The 13,405-nt window shown below is 39.1% G+C and overlaps 1 protein-coding gene across 7 annotated transcripts in view; it reads right to left on the bottom strand.

Moving 5' to 3' along the window:
- Positions 1 to 8,395: 8,395 nt before the first annotated feature.
- Positions 8,396 to 13,405, bottom strand: part of MAP3K7 (mitogen-activated protein kinase kinase kinase 7) — a 48,552-nt gene continuing 43,542 nt past the window's right edge. For all 7 annotated transcript variants that reach the window (XM_064707278.1, XM_064707279.1, XM_064707280.1 and 4 more), the window contains one exon: positions 8,396 to 11,487. In XM_064707278.1, the coding sequence (XP_064563348.1) occupies positions 11,307 to 11,487 (181 nt within the window). In that variant the 3' untranslated portion in view covers positions 8,396 to 11,306. The remainder of the gene's footprint in view (positions 11,488 to 13,405) is intronic.

Below are 13,405 nucleotides of genomic sequence, written 5' to 3'. Positions count from 1 at the left end.
TTATTGCAATTTCTTGCAGACCCAGCATAAATGCTCTGTCTTGGCTACTGCAAAGCTGACACCAAGGAATTTTACAGAAAAACCACTTGCACTTATGATCACTTACATAGTGAAAAAATACTGCTTTTGTGTACTAGTGTGCTCAATTAAAAAGGAAGCACATTTTTCTTTTCCACTTTGCCTGAATTGAGAGGCTAAGGTGTGTCTATCATATATTTATCTCTATGTATTGGCAAATAAGGTCAATGATTAGGTAGTTTAAAACTCATGTGTGCCCATATCCAGTCTTACAATAAAGATTACAGGTAGAGGGTGACCTAAGGCCTCTGTTCTCAGCTTAGCTTAAATGACAGAAGAATATGAAGTAAAAAGAAACCAGAGCTGGGCACAAAGAAGACATTGATCACAAAATTGACTGATCCTTTCAGTCACAGTGTAGGGTATAGGTGGCACAGGCTGTGGGCAGTTCCTCTGGACAGACATTGGCCTTGGCTGGCTCTCTGGCCAGGAACCCCCAGGATGGGTAACAGAGCCCCAAGCTGAGCAGGCACAGAAATTTCTGCAGGACTCAAAGAGGTTCTCCAGGAGAGGCCAACTCTCCTGGCAAGAGATGATAAATCAGATCTTCACTAACACAGCAATGATACACTGAGAGTAAGCACAGAAGAGTGCCATTCTGTGGTGTGCTGGATTCTGGTGTGTGCTTTGGATTACTGCAAGAGACGCTGGCATTAATATTTTATTTTTACTTTTTTTCCAAGTAAAGGGAGTTTGACCTGGTTTCTCAAGCCAAGTAGGCCACAGTTCTTTCAAAATGATGGGCCTCCAGGGAGCCAAGTGTAACTGAACTAAGTCAAGAGACTCCCACAATTTACTCTTCCATAGAGCCCTAAAGGTTTTCTGCAGATGGAAGGGAAACATTTATTTATTTAATTCTATTTGCTCACTCACAGGCATCACAAGAAAGAATTGTATTTTTATTTACAGCTTTGCAATCACTGCTAGATTCATAAAAGAAAGATGGTCTTATGTTTCCTGTGTTCTAAATAGCAGAGAAGATAGGATTTGAGCTTCGTGAGAAATTCTTTCTTCCTATGAGCACTGCATGTGGAGATACAGCTTTAGGCACATTCTTTGCTAACTGCACAGCATTTAAATGTAATTAAGCACAGTCACTTGTACCAACCAACATCATGAAGTGTATAATGTAAATAGATCTCTGTTAACCTCTTCCATCAACAAAAAATGATACCTTAATTTTAAAATTATTTTGCAGAATTTTTAACAAGTAATAATGTGTTTGGTTTAGAATATTTTACTCTCTCCTTGAACTATAAAGTTCTTTGAGGCATTACCAAAAAGTTGTCTCTTAGGGTTTTTATTTCTTTAACAGTTATGATCCTGAACAAGATTAGGCACAGTCAGCTAGTTTGCAGCAAGCCCAAAATTCATGGGCTTTTATTAAAGTCTTTTATATGTAGGAGACACCTTATCTCATACTAAGATGTAGTTTCATCACCCACCCTGCTATGCATACCCAAAATATGTACCCATTCATTCACTCACACTTTACTGCCATCCCACTTTCACAACGACAGCTGACCTGGTATGTAATTAGTTTATTTCCATTTGCATCAGCTTAATCAACTCAGACAGCTGAGAAATTAAAAATGTACCAAGTCCTCACTAGCTAAAAGGATGTTTCCTGGACCTGGCTTAGCTAGATCCAGGAAACTGCTCCTGAACTCTGCTGCTTAATTGATAATTATTCAGTGACAGAATCACTGGAGTCCCCCACATACATAATTGGAAGGATAGGCAGAAAACATGAAACTTACTCCAAAATTCTTACTCCTTTCTGGAAGGTCAGCTGTGCTCCCTTGGGCCTCTATTTTCCTGTAATCATGCATTTTGGAAAGTTATTTGAAGCCTTCAGGTGAGAAGTGCTCTGCAAGTGCTATATATCAGTAATAAAACAGGCCTAATGACCTCATCTTTTTCCTTCAAGGCTTCCCATGGAGCCATCATCAGCCATGGAGAGGGTTCTGCGGGATTTTGTTGGTTTTTTTACCCTAGGAATTATTGCAAGATGGGCTCCAGTTATGAGTTTATCGTCATAAGTCTGTGCTGAGACTTGTACATCTAAATACTGGTGAAAATTCAATCACCAATGTAAATTTCCTTATTACTTATGCTCCGTGCATTTCCAAACAAGCTTTTGCCTCCTGCTTGCTGCAATGACATTTTTTACAAGGCACTGCTGCCTGTGAGACCAGATGACAGTGCTAATGACCCATGTCCTTGTTCTCTGCTTCCCTTGCTTACGCCTCTTGTTTCTCCACACTCAATTAAGGAAAAGGAATTGAGGTTAATATTCCCGTCCTTGAAATTAAATCTACCCTTGCCCCACAGTGCAATTAATGAAAACAACTTGGATACAGAGCCTTTCATCTCTAGTTCACTGGTTTATTTAGTAGGAGTTGACAATGACTCACGCCATTAATTTGTCTGCTGAGTGGCAACCACAGAGTGAATTAGTGACGTTAGCTGGGATTGTAGGCACAAACCTTGCAAAATCAGTGCCACGAGTTAACAACCCTGCTGCTCTTTGAGGTGAGGAGTTGTGGTGACTCTCAGACTTCTCCTTGTGTCACAGGTCCTCCTGCAGCCTGCCTGCAGACACACAAAGGTGGGGGTAATTAGATAAAAATGGCTATTATACATAAAACATTAGCCTTGGTCCAAATAAAAGGGCAAGTTATGCTATACGCTCAAACTAAGAGAAGTGTTAGTCAAGTATATATTTCGCTATTAAAAGATCTTAAAGTCCAAAATAATGTTCAGCAACAGAAACACAACAGGTGGGTCAAAATGAGGGCACGTATAATCTCTGATTTTCCTCATTGGCAGATGCTGATGAGTTCTTGAGTTATTCACAAATGCTAAAGGCATCTGAGAGTAATCTCTCCTGTATCCACCTGTGTAGCCTCACTTGTAAGGCAGAGTTATTTTCTGCACCATCCATTTCAGGACTCTGAACTAGGCTCACAGCTTGATTTACCATGGGGGAATGCGTGTCTCCCTTGCCTGTAGCAAGTGGAAGTGTCTTTGTGAATACTTCTAGCAGCCCTCCAGCTACCTGTTCCAAGGCTGAGCTCTGAGAAAGTGGTTGGTATGGGAAGCCTAGCCACATAGAGACAGCACCATCTCTCTGTGACAGTGAAAGGGTCTTGGCCAGCCCTGGCTCTCTGGGAGAGTAACAATATCTCAGACCAACTGACAGAGCAGGACAAAAGCAAATGTTTTGGAACACCATCTTTCTGTGCAGGTGTGAGGGTGATATGTGATTTACTTCCTTGCCAGCCAGTTTTAGACATCTGGATGAACTTGCCAAAATGACTGCAAATTCATTTTCCTCATTGGTATTTTCTTCCATTTTTCTTGTCAATTTTGGAGATTTCAGCTTTTTGCTTGATTTCAGAAATGAACTAAGTAGGTTTACTCTCTATGATCCCAAAGCTCTGCTTTTCCCCAGCAGATTATTTCAATGTCCAGACTAGAAGTAACTGTTCAGGCCAGGGAAGCCACAGTGCTGGTTAAAAACTTGCAATATCAACACCAGCCATGAGACTGGTGCTCCACCAGATAAAGATATTCTGAAAATCACTCACTTGTGAAATCTGCCCCTAAATAAATCAAGTAAGGGCTAAACCTCAGTAGAATAATCTTTAAATTTATATTTTGCTACTTTCCTTAGCAACAGTCTAAACTGTACATAGAATCACAGAATCATAGAATCATTTAAATTGGAAAACACCTCAAAGATCAAGACCAACCACTAACACAGCACTGCAAAACCCAACATCAAATCACATCCCTAAGTGCCACATCTACACAGCTTTTAAACACCTCAGAGATGGGGACCCAGCCACTTTTCTGGGCAGCCTGTTCAACCCTTGACAGCCCTTTTGGTGAAGAAATTTCCAATCTAAACCTCCCCTGGCAAAACTGCGGGACATTTTCTCTTATTACTTGTGAGAAGAGGCTGAACCCCACCTGGCTACACCTTCCTTTTCAGGGAGTGTAGAGAGTGACAAGGTTCCCCATGAGCCTCCTTTTCTTCAGGCTAAGCACCCACAGCTCCCTCAGCTGCTCCTCACGGAACATGTGCTGCAGACCCCTCACTGAACCTCACTGACAGAAACTAAACTTGTAGAAGCTGGATACAATACAGAAAAGCCGTGTGCAATTGGTTATATTTGCATCTTTTCTCACTCTGGGACTGGGTACCAGGGAAGGAAAAAAAAAATCACCAAAATCTGAGTTTTCAGATGATTAAACCCAAGTTAGATTCTTAATGTTCATCACTGCACCTTTTGTGATTTGCCACAATAGGATTTTATTAAAGAGATATCTTTACCTGATGTCTGCTCCAGGAATATTTAGATAAAAACTTCTGCTTTACAGAGGAGCAAATACAGCTGTGAGGGCCAGGTGGAGGCTGAGGTTTATCCAGGAGGTGCAGATTACTTGGTCCTAAAACCACTGAATTAAAGCAGCTGAGACTGGAAACTCAGTTCCACCTCTAGCTCTTTTTGGGGAGATCATGGCATAATATGCAAAATTATGAATAAACCAGCCACATTCATCTCCCTAGCTGTGTTGTTATGGCTTTCCCCTCCTTTTCCTCCTACTTTCAGGTCTGAGAACGCAGAGCCCTCAGGGAAGCAGTCATGAAAGCCTTTACCACTTGTTTCACCGCATGGTTCTTTTGGTAGCACACTCAGAGAAGGGCTTGTACCAAGGCTACAGGTGTACTTCCCTGATCCAGAGGTGCGGGATACAGTGCTCTCAGTGACCCTCACCCCAATTTTTTTTCTACCCCAAAACAAATACACAAAATCCCTCCTTAGCCATCTCTTTGGAACTAGGGTTTTTGATAAGCACACAGCTATTACCCTAAATCTCACACTTCACAGCAGCCTTGGTGTCTGCCAGCACCCAAGGACACCCAGAGGGGTGGCTAAAGCAGCAGCCCTGCTCTCACCACCAGCCCTGTAACCTCAGCCATGGCACTGTGCTCTGGTGCAAAGCACAGCAGCATTGACCACAGGGGCTCCTGGTGCAGACTCCTCTGAGGTCCCATCTAAGCACATCCTTGACAGTTTGCTCCCAACAGCCCCACAGGCCCCAGACAGCCCTCAGAGGATAAGCTGAATTATCTACACCTCCTACCTCATGAACAATTCCTGGCTGTGCCAGGAATTTGCTAATGATGAAGATGATCTAAGAAATGTGAATAAGAATCTGATTCACATGTGGTAGCTTTGCAAATATGGATATCCTCACATGATAGGATGATTTACTCTCTCTTTTAGTCTAATCTTTGTAACTTTGCCTGGTTTTGGAAGGAGTCTGAGTAGTCTAAAGCATCTACTATATAGATACAGTAGCAAAGCTGATTGAGCTCCATTTCTTAAACAGCTTTTTGGCCACCCCTCTTCCACACTGCAGGAGCTACCAGCTCAGTCATGTGGCTTTGCACATCACTAAAAGGTGGCCACAGCTGTGACATCCACACTGCTACTCTTAATGAGAAAGAAGGGGAACAGACCCAGGCAGAGCCCTTCACATATCCACCTCATCATAGAATGGTTTGGGTTGGAAGGGGCTTAAAAGATCATGAAGTTGCAACCCCCTTGACATGGGCAGGGACACTCTTCACTAGACTAGGATCACAGAGCTCCATCCAGCATGGCCTTGAACACTGCCAGGAATGGGGCATCCACAACTTCTCTGGGCAACATGCTCCAGTGCCTCAGCAACCTCTGAGCAGAGAAAATGTAAAGATTATATAATCTCCAAGCTGCCTACAGATAGGAATTTTTTTCTAATTTTCTGGGGTAAACTAAGATTTTGTTCCTCAGTACATGTTAAACCCATATGAATGCAAGTCACCACTTGGTCTTTTGCCCAATTACCACAGGAGAGCAGTCTGTGTGCAGTTGCTCCATTGCTTTTCCTGTTCAGTATCAGTGCAGGGGAAAAGCATGACCAGGCAAAGGGAAGACCAGTGCATTTCCACCAGGCTGCACATCAGTGATAACAGATTCATAGAATGGGTAAGGTTGGAAGGGATGACAGTGGATCACCTGGTCCAGGCTCCAAAGGTTTCCTAGATCATGCTACTCATTATTGTATTCAAACATCTTTTGAATACCTCCAGTGAAGGAGACTCCACACTCTCCCTGGGCAGTCTGTTCCAGTGCTCAGCCAGCCACACAGTAAAGTTCTTCCTCATGTTCAGGTGGAACTTCCTGTGCATCAGTTTCTGTGCATTGCCTCTCATCTTATTGCTTGGCACCACCAAGAAGAGGCTGGAAACACCCTCTTGTCACCCTCCTTCAGAAAGCAATACACACTGATGAGATCCATTCTGTCACCTTTTCTCCAGGCTAAATAGGCCCAGCTACCTCAGCCTTCCCTCATGAGAGAGATGATCCAGTCCCACCATCATCTTCACTGCCCTCCACTGGACCTGCTCCAGTAGCTCCATGTCTCTTCTGTACTAGGAGCCCAGAACTGGACATAGCAGCTCACCAGGACTCAGTACAGAGGAAGAATCACTTCCATAAACATGCAATGCTTTTTCTAACACCATGTGCCTTCTTGGCCACAAGGGCATTGCTGGCTCACAGACAGCTTGTAGTCTACCACGTCTTTTCCAACCTTAATGATTCTGTGATTCTGTGATGTGCTCCTCTCTATCCACTTGTAAAAAGAAATGGTTCCCAAGTGCATGGGTGTCTTTATTCCAGTTAGAAGGGGACTACTGACAAACTATGTGGAATTATGCAGACACAAGCCTATTGTATCCTTTGGAGTATCTCAAATTTTTAGCTACTTAGTGTAAAGCACAGAGCTATGAACAAAAATTTTTTCTTCATTAATGCTTGTTTAAGCTAAAGCCCTAGGATTAGTAGTGCTACAAGTATTTTAAGACAGTATTTTATTAATAATTAAAAATGAAAACTACTTAGTCTAAATTCCTTTTTGCCCTTTCATTAAGTACTGCTCCATGACCAGACAGATGCAGGTTCAAAGTCAAAACATTTGCAGCAAACCTCTCCAAGTTCAGTGGAGAATGTGAATTGCCCCTGCAAGAAGCAGGAAACTGCTACACTGGCACAGAAAATATGATGCACTCTCACACCTCTATTTATCTGCCTCTAAAGAACATGATCTTCACAGGCATAGAATATCACCAATCTAGTGACATTACCAAAATAAATAAAAACTAAAGAAAGCTCTAATTTTGGAAAAAGATATCTATCAATTCCGATTTGATATATGCAGCTGTCTACAGAATCACAGAATCAATGAGGTTGGAAAAGACCTCTGAGATCATCAAGTCCAACCTATGACTGAAACCACCACGTCAACCAGAACATGGCACCAAGTGCCACCTTCAGCCTTTCCTTAGGCATCTTCATGGACAGTGACTCTGCCACCTCCCTGGGCAGCCCATTCCAAAGTCTAATCACTCCTTCTGTGAAAAAGTTCCTCCTAATGTCCAACCTCAATCTCCCCTGGCATATCTCAAGGCTGTGTCCTCTCCTGTTGGTGGCTGCCTGTGAGCAGAGGCTGACCCCCCCCCGGCTGCATCCCCTTTCAGGTAGGTAAGAACACACAAACAGGTAACCCTGTGTTTATATGCGAAAATACATCTACACAAGTTTGCTTTTCTAACATCCTCCTTGCCAACCAGCTCACCAGGGATATCTTTATTCTGAGGTGTTGGGTGTGCCACACCTTTTTTCTTTCCCCTTGTTTTTTCAAACTTTCCTGGCAAGTTACAGCAGGGCACCTGAAATCAAGCTGTTCAGAACACTTCAGAACAGATCTGAAGCACAATTTTGTGATCTTCACAGGCAATGAGACACTTTTGGGGGTCATCTCTGTCTCTGGTATGGCAATGGAACCTCTCAAGCTGTAACATCCATTATGAACAAAACAGGTAAGTTACAGGGAATGGAATTTTTCTGACCTTAACAACAGAAGACAAGCACTTATCTCTTTGCACTACATCCACAAGGTACATGTGGCATTCTTAAAATATCTTTATACTCAGTTATGAGTAAGACTATTCATCCTACACCCTAGTTCTGCATACAGGAAGGAACAAGCTCATAGCAAAAGAATTTTTTTCAGCAGTGGGAACAACTGCACGATGATTATCTTCCACCCAGTGTGGGATTCCATGAGAGATCACGGATGCTCTGGCAAGTGTTGGGGCATTACTACATGTTTGTGGAAGTCTCTCAGCTTTTATTAATTAGACTCCTGACAAAGCAGTAAAACCCTGTAACAGAAAGCCACACTGCTCATTCCTGAATCATATGAAATCATTCACCATTTTATGTACAAGTTTTGAATTACAATCTTCAACTCCTCATCAGAAAAAATAACAAACCAAAAAGCCTAAAAAAGCATTTTTGGAAGAACTGCATAGTATACAGAAGCATACTTCAATTACAAAATATCTTACAGAACACAGACTAACAAAAAGCAGAGCCTGTTACCTTTTCTGAGAAGGCAGTGCCCAACCAAACTAGATGTTTCACCTCCATTATTAGAGGAACAGCTTTAACTGAACAGAAGAGTACACGAGAAAAGTTCCTGAACAGTCCAAATAGTTTAACAGAAGAATAAAAGCACATTTGTAAACAACTTTAAAACAAGAGCCTTATGAAAACAATAAAGGTCACTGAAAGTTAAGCTGTTAAAACTCTTCTTAGCCCAAGCTGTCGTGTTTTACCCTTAGAGTTTTTTTTTATGATAAACAAATTTTTTCATATGGAAAACCTCAGTGAGAAATCTGGGCAAGTATTTTTGAAATTTTTAGTAAAATTAAGAAAAGGACAATTTGAAGGCAAAAAGTCAAACTCCAAATTTCTTTTGAAAATTAAGTGATAAAACCAAACTATTGATTGAAGCCAACAATGCATGGTAGCACAGCACTTATTTTATAATCTGAGACCCTTTTTGATGTAAACCCTGGAAAATCATTAACAATTTGTAGAAATTACTTTTGTATTATGTACCATTAATTTTTCACTGCATTCACTTCGATTATTCAAACCTTGCCATAAAGTGACTTTTCACATACAACAGATTGACCTTAAGCATATCTCTTTTACTACACAGCAAAAATGTAAAAACTGTCCTGAGAAATGATTTTGTGTATGTAACTATCAATGCCTCTGAAGTTGAGCATCAGTATTTATGCTGCTCTACTTAATGCTTCAGCATATGTTAAGTAAGCTGCTGATCACTGAGTGTCTCCATTTTGGTAGATAGACAGATGTATGTGAACAGCAATGCTTTGGATAACTTGTGCTATTCCTAATACTAGAGTTATTTTCTCCCTCAATTACATTTTGCTATAAATATGTGTGCCCTTAAGTTGATCCCAATATCAGTTTCAGCTAACTAATCAAATTATCTGTTAAGGTTTTGGGAATGAGAACCCTTCCTTTATTTAAATAAAACGAGGGAAAGGTTTCTAACTCCCAAAGCTTTGCCAACAATAGATTTATTTTCAAGACAGGATGTTCAGTAAGTTGTTCGTCCTCTTTGCTGTTCACAGATCAGCACAACTGTAGTAATAGTTTTTATCAAGTAGGCAGGACGAGAAAATAGTATGAGTTTTTTCCCCTTAAGGTTTTTCCAAGTTCTGTTCATGGGTATGAGTAACTATTCATTTGAAATAAGTGTACTTCAAATTTCAGATTACTTCTCTTTTATTTATAGGGCTCAGCAGCTAAACTTCAATTTCCTATTTTAATTTTGCAAACAAGTGTTATTAAAACCCTGCCTGTAACTGAGAACATCAAGAACTTATGTATTTATATAAGGAGTAATTTACCATTGTATATAGAAGTGTCTCATTTTTGTACCAGTTAAAAGTTAATTCATAATCCAAATAATCAATCTTCTATGTAAACAAGTAATTATCTTCTCCTATGTAATAATGGTAAATATCAACACTGAGCATTACATATTCCACTCCACCTCATTAAATGCAATTCTTCAGTCACAAAGGCAGCAGGCATTCTGTAATGAGCTTCCTCTGAGCTATGTTCAAATGAGTGGAATAACTGAGATTCCTGATGGAGATCTAAGCTATTTCCCTCATTTTCTTAATAGTTTCCACTATTCGAATACTCAACTCCATTTTATAATTTGCTATTTAAAATAAAGTAATTTCCCCACACTCTTTCCCCACTCTATCTAAAACAAACTTATTTACATTTATGGTAAATGCTTTTCATCAAATAACTTTAAGAAAAAAAACCTCCTGAAACAAAATCAATAACGGAGCAAAAACATAGAGGAGCAAGTATTTCAAGTAGTGTATTAATCTTCTTTCTGAATTTTCTTTCAAAGATTCTACAGGGACAAAAGTTTTAAAAGTTTGAAACACACTTTTACATATTTTGATGATATCTCTTTTACACAAGGGACCAATTCTGTCCCATGTATAAAGTGTAAAGTGTATATTGTGTAAAGTGATCACCTTCCTAACTTTTGGCCCGTATTTAAATAAAACTGCATGCCATTCGCCCCAAGAAAGTAAACAAAATACAGCCTTTTACTTCAAATATTTTATGAATGCAAGATTACAAGAAATATATTAGTCAAAATGCAGGGCTATCAAGCACTGAACTGAGAATGCTGGCATCAGCTTGCCTACCATTTTGCATGTGGAAAAATACACTGTCTACAGGTAAAAGGCACCACTAATGCATCATGAATTACTCTGATCAGCCAACATCACCTCTGCAGCTTGCTGCATGTTTCAGTTTATTATGAAAATAATCATCATAATAATAGTTTGAGATGAGACACTGGAACAAAACCATTCTTAAACAGGAAAGTCTTTTCTTTTTTGCTCTTACTGAGGCAACACCAAAAACTAAAAATAAGTTCTCACAATTTAGCAGCCTCCTCAACACTTGTTAGGCTAGCCTTCACACAAGGAGCATGCAAACAGCCACTCTTCTTGCTTTAAATTGAGGGCTATTGGTTAATTCAAGTCACTGTTTTTTCACTCTATTCAATTAACCTGTTGAACTGGATTTCACCCAGGAAAAAGAAAATTAAATGATGTTAAGTGTAGCAGACACATACAGATCACACCAAGAAGCTAACACTCATGAGTTGTCATAATAAGGGATAATAATATCAATAAAAAAAAATCAGTCTTTTCTGTGCATATTTTTCATTTGAAAGGTCCCAGGAAATCATGATGTGCCTGGCCGCTTCTGTTGCTGATTTCTGATGACCTCTAATTGTTTTTTGCATTGCTGATAGTATGTTGAGAGACTTTTGTTTTCATCTAACAGCTTTTTATGTTCTTGTACCAGACGAGATGTATTTTGCTGGTCTTTTTCATCCTGGTCCAGTTCTGCTATTAGTTCTTGTCTGAAATGGGAAAAAAAAAAGTCATTGTCATTTATGTTCTATTTTCATTTGTGTGTAGATGACTTCATATGTTTCAAATCAGTATTTGGTTATCAATCTGAACTTACAGCTGGTGATATTCTGTGCAAAAGAAGTTGTCAAAAGAATGTTATTCTTTAATGTAGTGTGGGGAAAAATTCCCTTCCAAATCAAATCCACATTTAAACTTTAAAACAGCTGAGGACTGAGCCTCAGTCTCTAAACCTGTCCTTCAGATAATGTCTTTCAGATGTAGTTTTACAGGTCACAGTAAAATACCTAAGGAGCCACACAAAATTTCATGAATATATTCAACTCCAATTTTAGATATCTATACGCACATTTTAAATCTCTAAAAGGCAACTTCAAATAGAAAACTGCAGTAATTTTTGTAACTTTTTAGTGAAGTGCTATTTTCTATCTGGACTTGAACTTATTAAAGAGGCGGAAAAGTAGAATCAAGGAAATTACTTCTGTAACTGGCATTTCCCATTATTTATGCTGTAAGTGTTCAACACGTTTTTTTAGCAAATATTTTAGAGGCCTACACACACTGATAATCTTGTTATAATTTATTCTGCAAAACTGATGTAGCAGTTTGTTTTACTATTTTGTTATGAGGTGACAAGAAGGAAAGCTGCCAGCAATATTTTTGCAACAAAATAGCAAAGGAGAAAGTTAATTAATTGTTGCCATATGGTTTTTAATTACAGTTAAAGAAAATTTAGTAATTATATGAGGTTTGAACTAATAACTATTTAACCAGAATTAAATTCATCCATCACAACAACTTTTTGTGTTTTAACACTTATGGACAATTACATTATAAGAAAAAACAGTTTGGAAGAAATGTGAACACAAACTTCCTAGAAAAAAAAACCAGTAGGAATCTAAAAGCAGAAAATTAACAGTTTTGAAATAAATACATTTTAAATGATTTACTGACCATTGGGGACAACACAAATAGAATCAAAATGAAGATATTAACTCTAGCATCATTATCTCCTCATCAAATCTAAAAATCCTAGTTACATGTTAAAAAACCAAATTGTTCACACAATACTAAGCCCAAAGTGAATATGTGACAGGAGTTCAATCTTACAGTAACATTTTCCTCCCATTCTGTATGCTATTTCTACTGTACAAAAGGTACACACATTTTTCTAATTAGCTAATCCACAAATACCAAGGCAAGATCCCTATTAACAGCTGCCAGTGGCTTGGACACTGGTGGGTCACAAGCTGATTATTTGGTCTAGTGTGTGACTATGACCTCTGAACTAGTCCCCAGCATCAGGAAACAGAACACAACAGAACTTGTTATGCACTCAAATTCTGAATCAGCAATAATTTTTGACCTAATACAACAATATGTGCAGCTGCTTTACTTATACATGTAAACACTGCAAGAGGAAAGACTTTATTTCCAACACTCAAGGAGAAGGCACATAACAGCTTTTAAGCATCAGGTCCTCAAGCCATGGCAGAAAAATCTAAGATGAATGTTGATAATACAGTTTTAAATGCAGTGCTTGACAAAAGTCACAGATATGATTAAAACTAACTGCAAAATGAGTAACACTGACATATTACCCAAAATTCTATAATCCGTTAACTAAACAATTCTCTATAAATTACAACTGTAAATACTTTAATGGACAGTGTAGCAAATACAATTCCAAGGTTCTTTAACAGTTCAGGTGCTTCATTTGAGATGATAGAATCAAACGTTACCGGTTCGTTACTACTTCTGTAGGACTTGTCCAGAAGAAGAGTCTAGATATTGATTGTAACTTTCAATTACTTGCTCTAAATATTTCATCTGTACTGAGCAGCTCAGTATTCCTGAGTTTAAGGTTGGAAAATAATTATGCCCTACGAAATGTTACATCATAATGCC

This window comes from Zonotrichia leucophrys, chromosome 3 (assembly GCF_028769735.1).
Source record: "Zonotrichia leucophrys gambelii isolate GWCS_2022_RI chromosome 3, RI_Zleu_2.0, whole genome shotgun sequence".
NCBI lineage: Eukaryota > Metazoa > Chordata > Aves > Passeriformes > Passerellidae > Zonotrichia > Zonotrichia leucophrys.
The sequence above is the reverse complement of the archived record's forward strand: the minus strand, read 5'-3'. Positions and strand labels throughout refer to the sequence as shown.